Below are 20905 nucleotides of genomic sequence, written 5' to 3'. Positions count from 1 at the left end.
CTAATAGTCTATACAGAGGACCTGTCTGTCTGTGTCTAATAGTCTATACAGAGGACCTGTCTGTCTGTGTGTGAAAGTCTATACAGAGGACCTGTCTGTATATAGATAAAGATCCTTTTAAAAAGTGTGTGTACATGTTACCTACCTGAACTGTGGATGGCCTCCTTGAGTATCCTGGTGTTTTGAGGTCTCCAGGTCCTGTGTTGAGATGAGGACTCCCTCGTCATTCTGCTCCTGGTGTTCCGTCATGGTGTTGTGCCTGAACACACAGAGTTGAGCTGTCATCAGTTATCCACAGGCTCATGTGTCGTATTGTAACACAGCTCATATTGATGCGTGGACACACCCATTCATGCAAATTCTACATCAATATACAAGCGAATAAACACAGGTTAATGAAGCTGTGCAGAGGACCTGGGTGACTTTCTCATGCTCTTTCAGGCACACTGTCGAGCAACCACTTGTGCTCTTCAAACACACATGTGCACACCATTCCACTAACTCACACACACGTGCACACCATTCCACTAACTCACACACACATGTACACACCATTCCACTAACTCACACACACATGTACACACCATTCCACTAACTCACACACACATGTACACACCATTCCACTAACTCACACACACGTACACACCATTCCACTAACTCACACACACATGTGCACACCATTCCACTAACTCACACACACATGTGCACACCATTCCACTAACTCACACACATGTACACACCATTCCACTAACTCACACACACATGTGCACACCATTCCACTAACTCACACACATGTGCACACCATTCCACTAACTCACACACATGTGCACACCATTCCACTAACTCACACACATGTACACACCATTCCACTAACTCACACACATGTACACACCATTCCACTAACTCACACACATGTACACACCATTCCACTAACTCACACACATGTGCACACCATTCCACTAACTCACACACATGTACACACCATTCCACTAACTCACACACACGTGCACACCATTCCACTAACTCACACACACGTACACTGGATGACACCGTGACCCTTTTGGGAGAAAGGCAGTAGTTACCACATCCTCTGTATAATCACAGGTGTGACTGACTGATAATAGCTTTGTGTTTTCTAGAAAACCCCTGACTCAGTCTGGCCATTTATCACATGCTGAGTTTCCTGCTTATTATCTCTAATTGGCCTGGTTCATTCCATCTGAACCAATGACTTCTCCTAAAACCTTCACTGGCCGAGAGGGAGCAACTTCAGGGCTGGGTATCACCATTCCCAGAAAATGTCACCAAATTCTACAACCCGTTGGCGTGGACATTGTTTACCCATAATACCCTATTAAACCCCTCCATTCCCTGAACAGTCAGGAGACCAAGGGACATTTTATCACATCTTTGTGTGACTTGTTGTTTTCAATTGGACAAACAGAAAGTCATCAGGACAGCAGAACTGGAGGCCCTGAGTTGTGCAGACTTGGTCTGATTTAACAGTGGGGCAGAGTGGTGGGGGGAGCCCTTTCCCTTAAGTTACAGAGTGCAGACTTGGTCTGATTTAACAGTGGGGCAGAGTGGTGTGGGGGGAGGGGGGCTTTCCCTTAAGTTGCAGAGTGCAGACTTTTCTGTGGACCAAGTCTCTTTGTGTTCTGTGAATGAGGCACAAACACAACCTGAAAATGTTGTTTCAAGAGATGGTAGCCAACGCATCACAAGCTATGGAAGTTCTTGTCAATGTCAACTTCGGTTATAACAGAATGACCAGAAACAACATGAAAAATGGCACCAAGTTATGCAAACAAAAAATGGTTTGTGTGGTTGAGACACCAAGCAATGATGATCTGAGATGTTAACTAGTTTGGAATACTTACAAGAAAACGATCTGTGGAATACGAATCCAAACGGACCTCTTGGCTCCTTGTATGGAGTACTCTCACTCTGACTTGGCTTATAACAGAGACAAAGGCCACACCATTGTCCATATATGAATGTTAAATGTGAGCCTTCATCCCTCTCCTCCTCCTTGTCCTCCTGCTGATTAGGGCACATCTACAGAGCCATCACAAGATGTCCTCCAATCGAATTAACTCTAATCTAGTTAAGCTAGCTGCAGTTTCTAGGACCTCTACTGTTAAAGGTGCATCACACCATTTCTCCTTCACCTCCCTGTCTCGTGGTCTCTAGAGAGACGGGGAAAGCAAACAAACAGGTCTGAGTCATGGACACAATATAATCTAACGGAGGCTAGGCTGTCAAGGTCAATGACGTTCCAGGTAGAAGTTGCAATGAGCCAAAACAATACAACAACCTCTATAATACAGTATATCATGATATCTAATTACACAATGCAGTATAGTGATACATACTGTACAGATCATGTCATCTTTCATTGATGATGAAGCCATTCATATCATCCATCTTCTGTTAATGTTGACCAATATACTCCGTAAGCAGTCAGTGGAAGCCTATACCTCAAAGTCTCACTCTCTCTCTCTCGGTGGCCCCTCACACCCGAACAGGCTATGATGCACTGCTCCCTCTTGATCGCAGATAGTGTCTGGTGGTGTCACTTTACTATAGGGTCAGACGGGGCTGAGAGGGGCAGGCCTCAACAAGGATCATTATCAATCTCAGCTATCTTATTCCAGAACAGCTGACGCTTACAAGAGTCAGCAATGGCAGGACAAATTGAAGTCTAAGCCAAACCACGGGCAATAAATTATCCATAAGAGCATGTATTAAAATAAGAACACAGAATGTGATCAACCATTTCTCCTCTCTCATGGTTCACCACAGCTGTGCAAACCAAAGGGCTTGTTCAAGCTGAACGCCTGCAGTCAGGTGGCCTATTAATTACAGTTGAGCTCAGTGAAGGTAAGGGAGGAAGTGGAGTTGGATTTAATAGGGCCCTGAGTACTTTAGCTACCACCTGCATCTGAGAAAGGCATGCTTTGCATAATTGGCTGCAGCTGGGTTATGTCATATTGTGGTCCTGATATGGCCTAATCACCAATACATCTGTAGCCTCCATTATTATTAGTTATGAAGGCTAGTCCATATTTGTACCTGTTGCCTACAATCAGGCAAATTGTGATGCAGGTAGTTGTCTATGAAACCATAACACAAAGAAGGACTTTGGTCTGTGCGATACCGTATCCACACTGCTACACTACAAGCGGAGACTGTAGACTATATAGGCATCCTGGACCGGTTCTCTGGACCTGTTCTCTCCCCACAAGATAAACAAGATGACAATATGAGTGGAGGTTGGTCAATATCCTGTTTGTGAGTTTAACAGTTACTCTACAGAATCAGAGACAGGATGCACTTGTATCGCAAGGCCAGATCCTTTGCAACAGGTTTTGTTTGACACATCTGCTTGCATGTGTACTGTAGCCTACATGTTTTAATGTTCTATGTTGATGTGTCTTGAACAATTCGTCACAACACAAAGTTCCCTTACAGGAAATAAAAATAATTTGAATTTCAAAGGAGCTACATTGAGGGCTCCTTTCAAGCAAGCGTGAGTGTGTAGAGAGGGACATCACTTGCGCCCATTCAAATGGCTCTGATTAGGTAGACTACTGTCTACAGCAAACAACCGTCGACTAGTCGTCACTGACGCTTAGATTTAAACCACGTAGTCTAAGATTTCCACAACTAATTAGATATAACCCCCTGGTTTTTGAATAATATGACTCAAATACGCAAATGGCATTAGTATGAATGTCTACCCTTATTTTAACCAAAAAACGTATTGTAAAAAAAAGTAGCATACTGTATCTACATTGTTCACAGTTTTGTTGATCCTTTGTCAACAAATGCGAGCTTCAAATTATTTTCAGAAACAAATATATTGTAGGAATGTCACTCATTGAAAAATATAGAAAGTATAGAGGCTAAAATGTGATAAATAAAATAAATCTGACCATTTTTATAGTTATATGCCTGTAGGCTGTGATAAAGTATAAGGTACACAATCATGAGGTTATTGGCGGACTGCCCCAATTGATTTAGAAACTAGACTAATAACCTGCTTATACAGCCTGCCCTACTTCATACATCTGAGGTACTTACATTAGGGCCTAGATTCATTATAAACAACTTATGCGTTTGTCAATAAAAAATAGACGACAAACTCTAGAGATGAGAGAGACTGTCAACTCACGCAATCTTTGCCTTTACGAATAACCTTCCGCAACGTACCGCTGCACAGGTAGGCCAGTCGTCTTATTTTATTCAGCCGAAGTAACTGTCATGTCCTCCACAAGGTTGAATTGGTACCAGCCACAGCTTCACATGGCGTAAAGTAGCTATAGCGAAATGTCCATGGCGGAAAAAAAGAATTAGAATTGCGAAAAATGACAATCTGAAGCAAAGAGACATGCGGCGAGACAAGAAGCACTGGCCGCTTTTGTTAACTTGTTACGCAGGGAATCCGTGAGGTTGGTTGAGAATACGCCACCGCTGTGTCATTCACGGTTTGGTAAAGCTTTGATCAACGGATTTAAAATGACCTAATCGTGTGATTACGCTCGCTTGTACTAATCGTAATGATACAACCGAATGCAATTTAAATCTATTTTGTTATATTCCAAGGCAGAACGTAACTGCACCTCTTCACCTTACTGAGTGGTGTAAGCAAATCACATTAGGCCTACCACAGTAGCCTTTTCAAGTAAGATGTTTATAATTGTTATGTGAAGTTGATTCAGACTTTATATGGTAATACAACTGATAAATCCCTGTCTGAGTTGAATAAATTATACATCAATAAAATGCCATCATTTTCCTGAGTAGGCCTAAGCCCCCCCAAAATATAGCTGTATTTGGTCTGTTACAGTCCTAAAGTTATTTTAAATAACACTACATATTGGTGTTATTTAGCTTGTGCAGGGAGGACACTGTGCAACGATCTGTGGTGGTGAAAACCCTGCTACTAGCATTTCCATCCTCTAAAGCCATACCATCACAACCATGACTTTCTTTTACTCTCCATCCTGCTAATATTATTTCCTGCACCCGACCAGTTTCATATTGTTACTGTATTCCTTCTATTCAATGTACTCCTACCAGTACTTATAGGCTAACTGACTACCAGAACACATGAGTCTCTGATATCCTTGAACCTTTCTGTTGCCACTGAGGATGCACACACTCACACTCACCCCCTTGAGCTCTATTAATCATGGAACAACGTCAGGGGTGAATAAAGTCAACGTAGAGGACAGACACGGTTTACACTGTGAATACACAACACCTGCCTGCGTGCTGTGAGCATACTAATACACGTAGAGGCTAGCATAGACCTTTACTAGTAGTGTAGAAGGTGGATGTTCCACAGCTCTGAGGTTCAAGGGAAAAGTCACATCAGTAAATAGAAGTTGTATCTCAGTTCAAGGAAGTCATTACACAAACCTCCACACTAGGAGAAATCCCACCATGGTTCCTTATGTTTGCACTGTACAGGACGGTTTCTTCAACCCAAAATATGGCTACTACTGGACTAGAGTGCTTTTTGGTCCAGGAATGATCTTAGTCTGGGTCTGAGAAACCGACCTAAGTATTGCCTCACCAAAGAAAGTGAACAGGTAACAGGGCTGACTGACCTGTCTGGTATCTTCTGGTTGCAGGGACCATGGGGTCGGTGGTGGTGTCGGTGGTCCCGGCCTGTGGCCTCGTCGCCTGGCAGGGCCTCAGGGCTGGCTGCGTAGATAGTGCATCCCATTAACCCCTGCGCTGTCGGCCACCGCGCCCTTGTCGTCGCAGAGCAAGAGGAGCCTCCGCTGCGTACTACCGTGCCGTACCGCGTTCCCACGTCATCCCTGCCAGTGAGTCTCTACCCTGTTCCTCCTACTCCCAGGCGCCTGCTGTAAAAGCCATTGCCTCAGCACATCTCTCCTCTAGCTAACCCCGCTCACCCCCCCCCCCCAGACCTTACACTCTCCCTCCCCCACTGAGAACACAGGGGATAATCAGATTTCACATTTACACTGAACAAAATCATCCTTGCATAATCTCTCCCCCGCTGTTGCAGCAGAATCATCACGTTGTTGCACGCGGAGCACCCTGGATGGGGAGAAGGGACTTGGGGGTGGGGGGGTATTTAGGAAAATATCCTAACTGTTGGCTGGGCTGGTTCAGCAGCCATTAAGACAAACTACACATTTGAAAGGTTTACCAAAAAGGTGCAATGAAGTATGGATGAAGTATAGATGAAGTATGGATGAAGTATAGATGAAGTATGGATGAAGTATAGATGAAGTATAGATGAAGTATGGATGAAGTATAGATGAAGTATGGATGAAGTATAGATGAAGTATGGATGAAGTATAGATGAAGTATGGATGAAGTATAGATGAAGTATGGATGAAGTATAGATGAAGTATGGATGAAGTATAGATGAAGTATGGATGAAGTATGGATGAAGTATAGATGAAGTATGGATGAAGTATAGATTAAGTATGGATGAAGTATAGATGAAGTATGGATGAAGTATGGATGAAGTATAGATGAAGTATGGATGAAGTATGAAGTATAGATGATGAAGTATGGAAGTGGATGAAGTATAAGATGGATGAGTATGATGAAGTATGGATGAAGTATAGATGAAGTATGGATGAAGTATAGATGAAGTATGGATGAAGTATAGATGAAGTATGGATGAAGTATGGATGAAGTATAGATGAAGTATGGATGAAGTATAGATGAAGTATAGATGAAGTATGGATGAAGTATAGATTAAGTATGGATGAAGTATAGATGAAGTATGGATGAAGTATGGATGAAGTATAGATGAAGTATGGATGAAGTGGTGATCGATGATGAAAATGTTCTCAAATGTTATGTTCTTTGTACTAAGCCTCAAATTTTACTTTGAGGTAAGTTTTAGTAAATTGCCTGTTTAGGTCAATGGAGGCTTATGTTACCGGAGTGTATTATGAAATTCTATATAGACAATTTGCATAATAGCCCACTTCTCATAATTATTTGGGAACACCACCCTCTAGTGGTTGTTTTAGCTCATTGCTTTAATACATCCCTGTAAGGGACCAATCATCAACATCCCAGGGGCCGGTGCTGGTCCTGGAACCGGAGGTTGAGAAACAGTGCCAAGTCAACACACTACTGTTGAACCACAGTATCATATCGTCATATATTTTATCATATTAACAGAAGTTTGTCAATTATTGACATTCAAGTTAATGAACAAGCATTGACATGCATTTGATAAACACTTTTTTTTTTCAACATATGCAATACCTATCATTTCGATTGTCCACTTCCAACCCCTTATGACTGAATAAAGCAAGCCAGTCAGACATGACAGATATGATTGTCTCATAAAAAGATTTATTTTTCGCCCAAATGTACAAAGGCAAGTTACAGTATTGTATAAAAAAGAACCGTGGTGGTAATGCACACTTTACATAAACTCCTGAAGGGGAGGATGAAGGAGAAGAGGGAGGGAAGGGGTGAGACCACAGGAGACAGGGCTCAACCATAGAAATGAAAACCGTTGTAAACATCCTTGCAAGTACCAGTGACTGATACTTTGAGGGTTTTGAGTGACACAAGAGGGCCCGTGAGGAAGGTGAGGAGGGAGACGAGAGGGCCCGTGAGGAAGGTGAGGAGGGAGACGGGAGGGCCCGTGAGGAGGGAGACGAGAGGGCCCGTGAGGAGGGAGACGAGAGGGCCCGTGAGGAAGGTGAGGAGGGAGACGAGAGGGCCCGTGAGGAGGGAGACGAGAGGGCCCGTGAGGAGGGAGACGAGAGAGCCCGTGAGGAAGGTGAGGAGGGAGACGAGAGGGCCCGTGAGGAAGGTGAGGAGGGAGACGGGAGGGCCCGTGAGGAGGGAGACGAGAGGGCCAGTGAGGAGGGAGACGAGAGGGCCCGTGAGGAAGGTGAGGAGGGAGACGAGAGGGCCCGTGAGGAGGGAGACGAGAGAGCCCGTGAGGAAGGTGAGGAGGGAGACGAGAGGGCCCGTGAGGAAGGTGAGAAAAAAAGAGTGTCGGAAAGAATATCTTTGTTCCCAGGGATAAAGGATGTTTTTATAAGCACCAATTGAGACAACTGAAGCAACTGCCGTTCTGGAGAACAAAAAAACAACCCAATCAGAGTAGCTAATAAAGAATGCCCTCCAAAAATAACAAGACAAAATCAAGAGCTTTTTCCTTTAAGTTGCTGGATAGTAAGTACTTGCTTGTGTGGCTTTATCATACCCCCAAGGCAATACGATTCTTATTCAACCTACTACCAAGTCTAAATCTCTGTCCTTTGGAGCAATGCACTGGTCTCTTCCTCCAGTATAGTGGAAAGCCATTCTGCTTGGGACATGTAGAAATGACAATCCACTGAAGCGTCATACAACGTCACAGCAGTCTATATTTCTATTAGATATTAGTTGTACAGGACATCTCAACACACTGTCACATTCAGATATACAGGTCGCAACACCATTCCATTTATGAACCATGACACTCGTGGACAAGAAACTAGCAACACAATGAGACTAATATGTTAACTGTCCTAGTCCTATAGGACAAGAAACTAGCAACACGATGAGACTAATATGTTAACTGTCCTAGTCCTATAGGACAAGAAACTAGCAACACGATGAGACTAATATATTAACTGTCCTAGTCCTATAGGACAAGAAACTAGCAACACAATGAGACTAATATGTTAACTGTCCTAGTCCTTAACAAGGGGTTACACCACCAAGCTAGCAGGTTCAAGTTAGTGAAATCCAGGTGTATATATGTACTTCAATACTGAACCAAATTTAAAATTAAAAAAAGCTACCTGACAATCGTGATAATGTTCTGGCCAGCAGTATGTTGACTTCTGGAACATTCCACAGTTTCTTACAGGGCAGACTGTCAACAAGCCTCGTTTGTATAGCGCAAGTACCCCTCCCTGAAAATAGAAAAAATAAATATACATCTTTGACTTTTAATGACTGGTTTACTTCACTCTCAACGACTCCAGCTCACACACCATATGAAGCCTTTTCTATACATTGTATAGCGACTACTTTGTGTGAATAGGAAAGGAGTCTTGTTACAGCGTCTACATTAGTGGAGAGGAGGACATTGTGTTGTGTTTTAAGTGCTGTATCCCACTACGGAGGCATCATTTCATGGCTACTTGCTTAAATGGGCACAAAGGTTAAATTAAGCTTCTCAACTCAAGAGTTCATCCATGCTTCAATCCTGACAACATCCCTAGATCTTCTCCAAAAAGGGTTATTGAATAAATAAACAGGCAAAGAACAAATCTAAGATTACTGTGACTGTTTTTAAATAACCTTTGATTAACACCACCTCATCTCCAAAACCCCTAGTGCCCCACTGGTCTGAGAGACTACACTCCCCCCTCATCTCCAAAACCCCTAGTGCCCCACTGGTCTGAGAGACTACACTCCCCCTTCATCTCCAAAACCCCTACAAGCCCCACTGGTTAGAGAGTGGGAGTTGAATGAGGTGAGTGGCAGAGAGAGGGGGTTGAATGAGGTGAGTGGCAGAGAGAGGGGTGTTGAATGAGGTGAGTGGCAGAGAGAGGGGGTTGAATGAGGTGATGTCCCTCTACTGAGGGGAGCCCAGCTGTAATGTGACCATGTAACAGTCTCTGGCAGTTGTCACCTGAAGGGCCACCCAGTGATAGGGGTGCCAGACATTGGCCAGGCTTGGTTGAATCTACTGGGACTCCCCCATTGGCTCAGTGCTGCACTACTGTAACACGGGGGAAGGGTTGCTAAGCCAAGGATATATAGGAGTGAAGCGCTGCCCACACAAGTGGTGTTGCTGACGGGATGGGGTCGCTCTGAGCTAGCAGCTAGATGTGCGTGGTTGGTTTTGTGTTGTCTAGCCGGGCATCGCTCCTCCCTGGTTATGCCTTGACTTTACATTGTGCATCCTTCCTCATCCTCTGCAATCAGTCGTTTGATTCTTCCTCCATGGAAATTGACAGGATAACGAGCTGGTCCATTTGCTGAGCCGATTGAAGGACCAGTAAGGTACTGTAGGCTGACAGGTGAAAATGGCCGACCTCTTCAGTAGATGATCCCCAGTGTTCTGAGGTAACAAACAGCTCTACACTTCTGAACAGAAACCATGGTTACAACTGTCCATCAGTCAGTGCAATATTGATCAGAGTGAGCCACGGTATGTGTGTGATTTGGTTGATTCAGTGTATGGAAAGGGTGAAGTGAGACTGGCGTATCAAAAACACATTAAAGGATGGATTGGGAAGTGGGGAGGAATCAAGTTAACTGAAAGAAAAGTCACTCATGCCGTGAAATGAACAATGCAAATGTCAAGAAAACACAAAACATGAACTGTATTGAGGTGAACGTGTTCCTTCACACAATAATTATGTCTATCCCTGAAGAGTGAACCAAGAGGTGTTTAGCGAGCAAATGGCTGGTTGAGGGACGAGAAAACAAACCCTTCAACGCCTATAGAAGTCTGAGGAGGTTGAGCCTCTCTCCTCAAGCGTCCTTTCACCACACACAGTAAACCTACTAATGACAATTGTCAGGATATACTGGCACACTGGGTACAACAGGTCAACAACAGCAAGTTCAAACATTTCAACATGATTCACTTGTTTAGTTTTGTCAGTCTTTATTTTAGTTTGACCCCTCCCCCATCATCCCCCCCAGCCACCCAGCCCCGTTCTGCATGGGACTAAAAAAACTATGCAGTCAGAACCCCTTTTCAGCTTTTCAGGCAGTCAATTGGTCTACTTTTGCATGTGTTCGTTCATCAACAGTGCAAAGACCAATAGATATCAGCGGAGGTGTGCACATGGGCAGACAGTGATGGCTTTGAACCTTGGATGAGGTCAGTCCCAGTCCACGGTGGGGCAGGAGGGAAACGAGGGAAAAAGATGCTGCTAGGAGAAGAAAAAAAATAATCTGCCGGACATTCAGGCAGAGAACTACAAATATAGAAACACCATTCAACTGATGTCTAAAATGGACTCGGAGCCCAGGGCTTCCTCATGTGAGCCAGTCACATGAATCTTTGCAGGGGTGTCGGTCACGTCTCCCTGTGGAAATGACACAAGACAGAAAATGGTTGGCTAAATTCAAGTTCAAAACTATGTTCAAGACGCGTAGATTGCCCAATCTAATGACGCGTAGATTGCCCAATCTAATGACGCGTAGATTGCCCAATATAATGACGCGTAGATTGCCCAATATAATGACGTGTAGATTGCCCAATCTAATGACGCGTAGATTGCCCAATCTAATGACGCGTAGATTGCCCAATCTAATGACGCGTAGATTGCCCAATCTAATGACGCGTAGATTGCCCAATCTAATGACGCGTAGATTGCCCAATCTAATGACGCGTAGATTGCCCAATCTAATGACGCGTAGATTGCCCAATCTAATGACGCGTAGATTGCCCAATCTAATGACGCGTAGATTGCCCAATATAATGACGCGTAGATTGCCCAATATAATGACATAATGACACATAGATTACCCAATATAATGACTAGTATCACTACTATTGTAAATTACCTCAAAATGTAAAAAATGGCTAAAACATTTAAATGCAGCTGTTTTGACCTCTGTGACGTCTATGTGAGTGACATTTTACACTTGAATACCAAGCTGAGGAAGCAAATCCAACAGAAGACTCTAGATAAGGTATTCCACATCCACAAACAAGGCAGAGGTCAGCCACTAGAGGTCAGGGCAGCCTGTGATTACGCTGTCTCTATTACAGTATCACTACTGTGATTCACGGCTCTGCTGCTGTTCTACCTGCTTAGGACAAACCACTGAACTGAAGGCATAAGAGCTGTTGCTGCTGCATACTGAGGCTGCTAGCTAGCACAGTCGGGCCTTTGTTGAAGTCTTTTCCCAGGGAGCTGTGTATCAGACTGTTGTACAGTAAGTACAGTAGTACTAAGTCTTTTCCCAGGGAGCTGTGTATCAGACTGTTGTACAGTAAGTACAGTAGTACTAAGTCTTTTCCCAGGGAGCTGTGTATCAGACTTGTACAGTAAGTACAGTAGTACTAAGTCTTTTCCCAGGGAGCTGTGTATCAGACTGTTGTACAGTAAGTACAGTAGTACTAAGTCTTTTCCCAGGGAGCTGTGTATCAGACTGTTGTACAGTAAGTACAGTAGTACTAAGTCTTTTCCCAGGGAGCTGTGTATCAGACTGTTGTACAGTAAGTACAGTAGTACTAAGTCTTTTCCCAGGGAGCTGTGTATCAGACTGTTGTACAGTAAGTACAGTAGTACTAAGTCTTTTCCCAGGGAGCTGTGTATCAGACTGTTGTACAGTAAGTACAGTAGTAGCTGTGTATCAGACTGTTGTACAGTAAGTACAGTAGTACTAAGTCTTTTCCCAGGGAGCTGTGTATCAGACTGTTGTACAGTAAGTACAGTAGTAAGTCTTTTCCCAGGGAGCTAAGTCTTTTCCCCAGGGAGCTGTGTATCAGACTGTTGTACAGTAAGTACAGTAGTACTAAGTCTTTTCCCAGGGAGCTGTGTATCAGACTGTTGTACAGTAAGTACAGTAGTACTAAGTCTTTTCCCAGGGCTGTGTAGCTGTGTATCAGACTGTTGTACAGTAAGTACAGTGTATCAGACTGTTGTACAGTAAGTACAGTTTAAGTCTTTTCCCAGGGAGCTGTGTATCAGACTGTTATACTGTTGTACTAAGTTTGTTGTACAGTAAGTACTAGTTTCTTTCCCAGGGAGCTGTGTATCAGACTGTTGTACAGTACAGCAGTACTAAGTCTTTTCCCAGGGAGCTGTGTATCAGACTGTTGTACAGTACAGTAGTACTAAGTCTTTTCCCAGGGAGCTGTGTATCAGACTGTTGTACAGTACAGTAGTACTAAGTCTTTTTTAGGGAGCTGTGTATCAGACTGTTGTACAGTACAGCAGTATTAAGTATTTTCCCAGGGAGCTGTGTATCAGACTGTTGTACAGTACAGTAGTACTAAGTCTTTTCTCAGGGAGCTGTGTATCAGACTGTTGTCCAGGCCAGTAGTACTAAGTCTTTTCCCAGGGAGCTGTGTATCAGACTGTTGCACAGGCCAGTAGTACTAGGTCAGTGCCATTGTAAAGTAAAGCATAATTTCTCAAAGCATAGAAGCTACAGGTTGTCAAAGTACTGCATGTCTACATCTTTTCCCACCATGCTCTCTGTCCATACGGCCACATCTGACCCCAGTATCTATTTGTCTGGCTAATGAGACTGTGATACTCCCATTGGTGTGACCTATTTGTTATGTGTATGTACTGACGTGTATGTGTAACTGATAGAGGCACACACGTTTTAAAAGTATGTAAATTGTAAAGTATTTAGTGTGTAAAGTCATTGTGGTTTATGTATCAGACCCCAGTAAGACTGTCTCCATTGGCGTCGTCTATGACACAGTTTGGTTAGTGTGCACACAGTACCAAGTATTTGGTGTGATACCCTCCATTTGGTTATTGAACTGCGCTCTGTCTGCTAATGTATTCCTCTTTAAGATCCATTTTATTCTGTTTGTGTGCCTGTCCGTCTGTCTGACTAGGGGCCTTACCGTTTTCATCTCCGCGCCGGGGGGTAGAGGGAGGGGGCTGCGGCTTGCTGACTGGCAACAATAGCTGATGACGAGAGACCTGTGCGAGGCGGAAAATGTATGTACATCAGTTGGGGAGGGTGCATCAGTTGGGGAGGGTGCATCAGTTGTGTATCAGTAAGAGTTTCCGAAAGCCTCGTTAGTCATAATAGTAAAAGTGGTGATTGGCTGCGACTGACCTGTAGTGTAGGACAGATCATACTGGCCCGAGAGCAGCGGGTATCCCAGGTGGTGATGGGAGGGCATGATGCGCTGGGAGGGCGAGGAGCGTGGCCGCTCCATGTCCCTCTCTCGTTCCCTCTCCCCGCCGCTCCTCTCTCCCCTGTCCCTCTCATGGGACGGCTTGTCGCCCACCGTGGGGGACTTGCTCTTGTACTGGCTGGCGTGCTGCTGCAGGATGTCCAGGGCCTTGGAGTCCACCGAAGCTGCCTTGCCGCTCACCGTGGGGCTGGCGCGCGACTTGTCACCTCCCCTCACCTCCTCCTCACCGCCGGCCATCTTGCCGCCGTAAGGGGAGAACGGATAGCCCGCAGGCAGGTAGGGGGAACCTAACATGGGGGACAGGTCATTGTGTTCATTTCATTCATGGCTTAATATCAAAACATTTGTATAAAGATTTTTTGGGCAAATGCGCTTTCACCCAAGTGGTTCCTTTCTATACCAATAGTTGATCTGGTGTGGTTACCTGGGTAATTCTGCATCATGACTGTGGGCATGCCTCTGTACCCGGGGTGGCTGGGGTCATAGCCCTGCCCATAAGGGTAACCATGCATATAGGGCATGTAGCCCTGGTGCTGCGCCAGGGCTGAGGAGAACTGCATGTGGGCATTGGCGCGAGGGTCTTTGCCCATGGCCCGTTGGTCCTCAGCAGAAGACGTTCTGGGGTCTGTGCCCTCTTTCGGACCAGCGCCATCCTCCTCTTTGGGACCGCCACTCTCCTTGGGCCTGTTGGGCCTGTCGTCCTTTCCTTTGCGGTCGCGGTCTCTCTCTCGCTCTCGGTCTCTCTCGTCTTTCCACCGCGGTGGTGGTTGTTGCTGCTCGTCCTCCATCTGGGTCTGCTTGGGGTAGACAGATGGTGTGAATGAGTTAAGTCAGGGATACCTCTCTAAAACAACTCCACAACTCTAGAAGGGCTACAAGTGATCCAAACATGATCTAAAATGAGCATCAATCACCACATTACACTGCAATCATTAACATAATAAAATATGTACAAATAATAGAATATAAGAACACACCTAAGTATGAAAAATAATAGGGTACGTTTTTTTTTTTTTTTTTACCTGTCTGTACCACATGGCTTGCTCTATCCCCGCTCTGGAGTCTAGGCTTGGCTTGGAGTCCTCCTTCCCATGGTGCCCCCCTTCACTCAGCTTCATCTTCAGCCCTTCGGCCTGCTGGGACTTAGATACCTCTCCTTTCAGGCCTGTGGCAGAGGCCTTGGAGGGCTCCGATGGAGAGTCTCTGGTCTTACCCTGGTTCTGTTGGGTCTTGTTGGCCAGGCTGTCTGTCTTTCCAGGGGCCTTGGAGAGAGTGGGCGGCCCCAAGGCCTTCTGCTTCCACTCCTCCTTCATGGAGGCCTCGCGTTCCTTCATGGCCGCCGCGTCAGAGCTCTTCTTCTCCGCCACCGCAGCCCTGTGCTGCTCAGAGATCACCTGGCGCTGGCGCTCCTCGTACTGGTGCCGGTAGGCCGGGTTGGTGTTGAGCAGGTGGTTGTGGTAGGCCTGGTCCGGGTGGTAGGCATACGGGGGAACGTAGGAGTACTGGTTGTAATAGAGAGGCTGCATGTACATGTTGGAGCGCTGTTGGATGACTGACTGCTGCTGCTGCTGTTGTTGTTGATGATGATGATGATGTTGTTGTTGTTGACTGGAGGCGTTCATCTCGGGTTTGCGATCTTCGTGAGGCTCCACTTTGACCTTGTCTTCCACATTCTCCTGTTCGTCCTCACGCTTCACTTTCAATGCCGGACTTTCGGTGTGCGGCATGCCCGGGTTGGCGGCACCGGGGCTGGGGCAGGTGTAGTTGGGCGAGTAGTAGGCCTCATAGCCGGCATAGTACGGAGACTCCTTGTTGGGCGTCTGGCTGGGAAACAAGGCTTTCTTTGCTCCTTCTCTGATACCTTGGTCCTCCACCTTGACCTTCACCCCCTCCACAAGTCTGCCCTCGCCGTCCTCCCCTGCGTCCGAGATGTCCGAGTACGCCGGGCTGTTGGTCTTGACCGAGGAGTTGTCGGCTCCGCCACCATTCTGGGTGACCACGTGGAGGGGCGTGAGTGGCTGAGGCATTCCCGTGCCCTCTATCCGGCTGGCCACCCCTATGGACAGACTGGGGGCGTTGTCGGTGAAGCTGTAGATCTTATCCGCCTCTGCCTTGATGCTGGCAAGACGGCTCTGGTGGGGGTCCGAGGAGCCGTTAAGTAGCCCGTCACCTTTTCCTGGCTCTGAGGACTCAGAGTAGGGACTCTTGCCCTCTTCTGGTTTCCCCCCTTTCCCCGGAGGCTTGGGGCTCTCTGCCTCCTTCCTGCTGTCTCTCTTCTTCTTCTCCTTCTTCTTCTTTTCTTTTGAGGCACCGGAAGCAGGGTTCAGCGCGGCAGGGTTCAGCGCAGCAGGGTCTCCCATCGCGGCGGGGGGTTTGGTGGGCTGGTTGCCCTTCATCTGGGGGCTTTTGGGGATGCCCTGTATCATAGGGGGGATCCCTAGAGAAGCATTGGGGTTCCCCCCGGCAGGGAAAGAGGCGGCCTGTAGGGAGTACAGCTGCTGGGAAGCTACGCTCCCTGGGGGTACAGGCCGGGACGATGACTTCATGTTCTTCTGAGATAGTTTGTCGGTCTTGGACTTCTTGTGGGACTTGGACTTTTCCATGCCGTCGTTGCTGGCCTCGTCGGTGAGACAGGGCCCGTCGTCACAGCCTTCCATCGGTATGCCGCTTGCTTCAGGGTCAGCGTCGCCACCTTTCTTTTTACTCTGTTTGGAACCAAACTTGCCCGGGGAAGGAGACGGACTCTGGCAGTCAAAGCCCCTTCCTTTGGGGGTGACAGACCGTGCGGGAGACAGGCAGCCTTTGTGAGAACTGGAGGCCCCGTTGCAGTTCCCCGGCTCAGGATGAAGCGTGGAGTCCTCCCCGTACTCACTGTCCCCATCCAGGTCCAGCTTGATGTCGTCGTCGTCGTTGTGTGCGCGTGCCTGGTGGTACTTGAGGCCGTTGATGTGCTTGTACTTCTTGTTGCAGCCGGGGTGCGGGCAGTCAATGAGGACCGGCGAGGGACAGTTGCGGTCGAGTGTCGGGGGCTGGGGCTCAGTTTTAATTGAGGGGATGGGGGGAAGGACAGGGGGAAGCGCCACTCCTCCTCCGCTGTTGGAGTTGGTGCGCATGCGCTTGTTGCCTTTGGTGTCCTCAGAGCTGGAGTTGGGCTCCATGTCTGAGGCAGGTTTGGACTTGCGCTTGCTGGCCGATGAGGGGCTGGCCTTGACGTCCTCTGTGTTGCTGTTGGGTGGCGTGCGGCGCTCCGACGACGTCTGGCTGCCCCGCCGACCCTTACTGTTGTTGTTGGCGGCACGTGTCTTGCTGGTGCCGCTGCCCTTGTTGTCCGACGAGTTGCTGTTCTCGTTGACGGGTGTGTTGCTGTTGGGCCTCATCCTCTTGCCCCGGCCCCGGCCATTCCTCATCTCCAAGTCACTGGTGGGAGACTCACAGAACCTGAGGAGACAAGAGGACATAGACGTTAGCAAATTACATTACGCATGCCTACATTACGCATGCCAAAAAACAAACGTCATTTAAAAAGGTTGACCGATAAATGTAGGCAGAATACAAATTACACTAAATAGCTAGGTTTCCATCCAATCTGCATAACACAATATGTGCATTTTCCACCAGAGATGAGTTTCCATCAAATGAACTTGTTGTGGATAAAAGGCTGTGTGTGATGACATAGTGCACATAAACATATATTTTGTCACAAAACCTGTTGGTTTTAGAGCAGGGGTGCCCACTCTGATCTTGGCACGTGCACTTTACCCAACAGCTGGCAGATACATTGTGGGTAGGCTACATGCATTATGAGATTATTATGGAGAAGAGCAATATTATTTGTATTTGTCAAATGGCAGCAAAGCATCGATCATCATGTTACCAGAATAAGACCCTCTATATTTATTAGAAAGGAGCATCAAGCTCATCACCGTGCACTTTCACCACCCTGTGAAGTTCATCATAACTTATTTCATCTGTAGCCTAATAAACTGCATGCTTTCCTGAGTCGTAGTGGGAGGACCACACAACATAAGTTTATTTCAATATGATGGTTAATTACATCAATATTTGCGCATAAAAAGCGTTTCGACCTCCATTTCTCACATAATCAATTTCCCCGACACAAAAAGATCCCACCATGTCGAACAAACAAATAGTCTGTCACCATTTTTAAAATTGTATCGGCATATCCTGTTTCCATCAGCCCAGCTGTGACTGTTTTCATGCATCAGGTAATTCATTCACATGAAATGGTTGGAAGGAAACCTGGTTAATGATTTGCTGAAATTCTACATTTCTAGATAAGACAGCAATAAACTGGGTCTGTATATCAGCAAGCCTTACACACAACTTATGGGGTGGAATTCCTTTTCTGTCTTTCGTTTTGTCCAAATAAAAAGAGTGAACATTAGTTGCAGAAGGAAGAGGGTGAACATCTACACTACATACACACAAAAGGTATGTGGACACCCCTTCAAATTAGTGGATTCGGCTATTTCCGCCAAACCTGTTGCTGACAGGTGTGTAACATCGAGTACACAGCCATGCAATCTCAGGAAAGCATGCAATCTCCATAGACAAAAATTGTCAGTAGAATGGCCTTACTGAAGAGCTCAGTGACTATCAATGTGGCACCGTCATGGGATGCCACGTTTCCACCAAGTCAGTTCATCAAATTTCTGCCCTGCTAAAGCTACCCCGGTCAACTGTAAGTGCTGTTATTGTGAAGTGGAAACGTTTAGAAGCAACAACAGCTAAGCCGTGAACTGGTAGGCCACACAAGTTCACAGAACAGGACTGCCAAGAGCTGAAGTGCATAAAAAGCATCTGTCCTCTGTTGCAACACTCACTATCAAGTTCCAAACTGCCTGGATGCAACGTCAGCACAAGAACGGTTCGTCGGGAGCTTCATGAAATGGGTTTCCATGGCCGAGCAGCTGCACACAAGCCTAAAGATCACCATGCGCAATGGCAACCGTCGGCTGGAGTGGTATAAAGCTTGCTGCCATTGGACTCCGGAGCAATGGAAATGCGCTCTCTGGAGTGATGAATAACGCGTCACCATCTGGCAGTCCGACGGACGAATCTGGGTTTGGCGGATGCCAGGAGAACGCTACCTGTGCCCCAATGCATAGTGCCAACTGTAAAGCAACAGCATACAATGACAGCTTGGGGAAGGCCCTTTTCTGTTTCAGCATGGCAATGCTCCTGTGTACAAAGCAAGGTCCATACAGAAATGGTTTGTCGATTGGTGTGGAAGAACTTGACTGGCCTACACAGAGCCCTGACTTTAACCCCATCGACCACCTTTGGGATGAATTGGAATGCTACTGCGAGCCAGGCCTAATCGCCCAACATCAGTGCCAGACTTCACTAATGCTTGTGGCTGAATGGAAGCAAGTCCCCGCAGCAATGTTCCAACATCTAGTGGAAAGCTTTTATAGCAGCAACGGGCGGGACCAACTCTTAATGCCCATGATTTTGGAATGATATGTTCGACGAGCAGGTGTCCACATACTTTTGGTCATGCAGTGTACGTACCTGTCTGGTAAATCATAAGTAGCATAATTCACATCCCTAAAATAGAGTTGGGCTCCCATGTCTCTATGATAATAATGTAATTATCCCAGCAGTGAAGGTTAACAGTCCGTGACAAAGACACCAGGGCCTGGGATGACTCATAACTTCCCCCTCCAATCACTCCAAACTATTTCACCAGCAGCAGGGGATGAGAGTAAGAGATTCCTCGGAGATTGAGGAATTCAGACTCATTAGTCATTACTCATCGTGGAGCTGGAGAGCCTGCGGATTTGGTTTCCTGAAAGTTTGTTGAGCTGTTACTTTGCTGAGAGCCTTCAATCAAACTGTCACAGTAAGCCCAGCTACAATGCAATTCTGAAAGCCAGTCTGTCACTGTTTTGAGAGTGACTCAAGTTGGCCGTGGATGTGCAGCGCTTGAGTGGTATGGTCTATCAAAAAATGTAAGCTAAACTCTCTGCAGTAGTTAAATGAGATGGGGACTCCAGGAATGAAGATATCTCGTGTAGGAAAAAAAAAGAGCATGAGAAAATGAACCAGTGCTGAGACAATGCTGCTGATAGGCGGTGTGGTCCCACCACGACAGTGGAGAATGTGATACAGTGTTGGGAAAAGCTATTAGCTCAATAATTGGATCCGGCAATCTGGCTTGTTGGAGGATTCTATTTCTATCACTTCCTCTCGGGACGTCAGCAGTTTGCAGAATGTATCTCCGAGCCCAAGTTAAAAGACTACAGTGGATAGACAAGCACTGCTGGCCCCCTAGAGACAGAGGTGAGGACTAATATCCAACAGCTAGCGTGATATAGATGGCAGATTGGTAGATTCATATCGGAGTTCCCTCTTTATGCAAGGAAAGGTGAGAAACCAAGTGCTGGAAGGGTAAATTATTTTTAAAAATGGAGTATCTGATGTTTGATGGTCCCTGGTAATGCTCTTATTTGACATCAAACACTACTAACTACATGACTTATGATACGGTGTAAAGATTACGGCCAGCGACCATTTTTCAAATACAATTCAGGAAGCCTAACGTCAATACCTTATTTCAAAATGTTCAGTTGAATCCAGTTAATGAAAGACAAAGTACCAAAATGTGAACCGTCTGGAATAACAGTGGAGATAATGTATGGAGACGCGCTTACCTGGGAGGTGCCCAATCATGTCGAGTACAGTCCAACAGGGTGCCGACGTAGCTCTTGTTCCTCCAGGTCACATTCACCACCAGCATGCCTGTGGGAAAAGAACACAAGTCTTAATTTGTCATTCATAAGAGTAACGAGACTACTATACATCATCTGGATTAATGATCTCACATTCACACCATAGTGCCAAGACAGAATTTAACAGTTGCTCCATCATTAAGAATGACTTCAAGTTGTATTCTTCAATTAACCGGGGCCACCGCATCTAACCGGGGCCACCTCAACTAACCGGGGCCACCTCAACTAACCGGGGCCACCGCAACATCTCCCATTTAAATAGATCAGACAGGGGTTCCTG

General features: G+C 46.2%; 2 protein-coding genes across 11 annotated transcripts in view; both read right to left on the bottom strand.

Moving 5' to 3' along the window:
- Positions 1-5873, bottom strand: part of LOC112240585 (GRAM domain-containing protein 2A) — a 41202-nt gene extending 35329 nt beyond the window's left edge. For 2 of the 9 annotated variants that reach the window (XM_042316586.1, XM_042316591.1), the window contains exons 1-2: positions 5619-5872; positions 146-259 (exon numbers count right to left, since the gene is read on the bottom strand). In XM_042316586.1, coding sequence (XP_042172520.1) covers positions 146-259; positions 5619-5737 — 233 coding nt within the window. In that variant the 5' untranslated portion in view covers positions 5738-5872. Of the gene's footprint in view, positions 1-145; positions 260-1880; positions 1957-2375; positions 2522-4177; positions 4476-5618 lie in introns of those variants that run through there. The other 7 variants (XM_042316589.1, XM_042316592.1, XM_042316585.1 and 4 more) reach the window with 7 other exon arrangements.
- A 4452-nt stretch (positions 5874-10325) lies between these two features.
- On the bottom strand, positions 10326-20635 carry LOC112240587 (zinc finger protein 609-like; the record flags this gene model as incomplete). 2 transcript variants are annotated; one of them, XM_042316581.1, is given in 6 exon segments in its annotated part: positions 10326-11063; positions 13571-13649; positions 13789-14157; positions 14295-14667; positions 14893-17308; positions 20548-20635. In XM_042316581.1, coding segments are annotated over 5 exon segments (3320 nt in total), but the record flags the coding sequence as incomplete, so codon positions are not given.
- Between the last annotated feature and the right edge of the window lie 270 nt (positions 20636-20905).

The sequence above is a fragment of the Oncorhynchus tshawytscha genome, unplaced genomic scaffold (assembly GCF_018296145.1).
Source record: "Oncorhynchus tshawytscha isolate Ot180627B unplaced genomic scaffold, Otsh_v2.0 Un_scaffold_7250_pilon_pilon, whole genome shotgun sequence".
NCBI classification, from domain to species: Eukaryota; Metazoa; Chordata; class Actinopteri; order Salmoniformes; family Salmonidae; genus Oncorhynchus; species Oncorhynchus tshawytscha.
The sequence above is the reverse complement of the archived record's forward strand: the minus strand, read 5'-3'. Positions and strand labels throughout refer to the sequence as shown.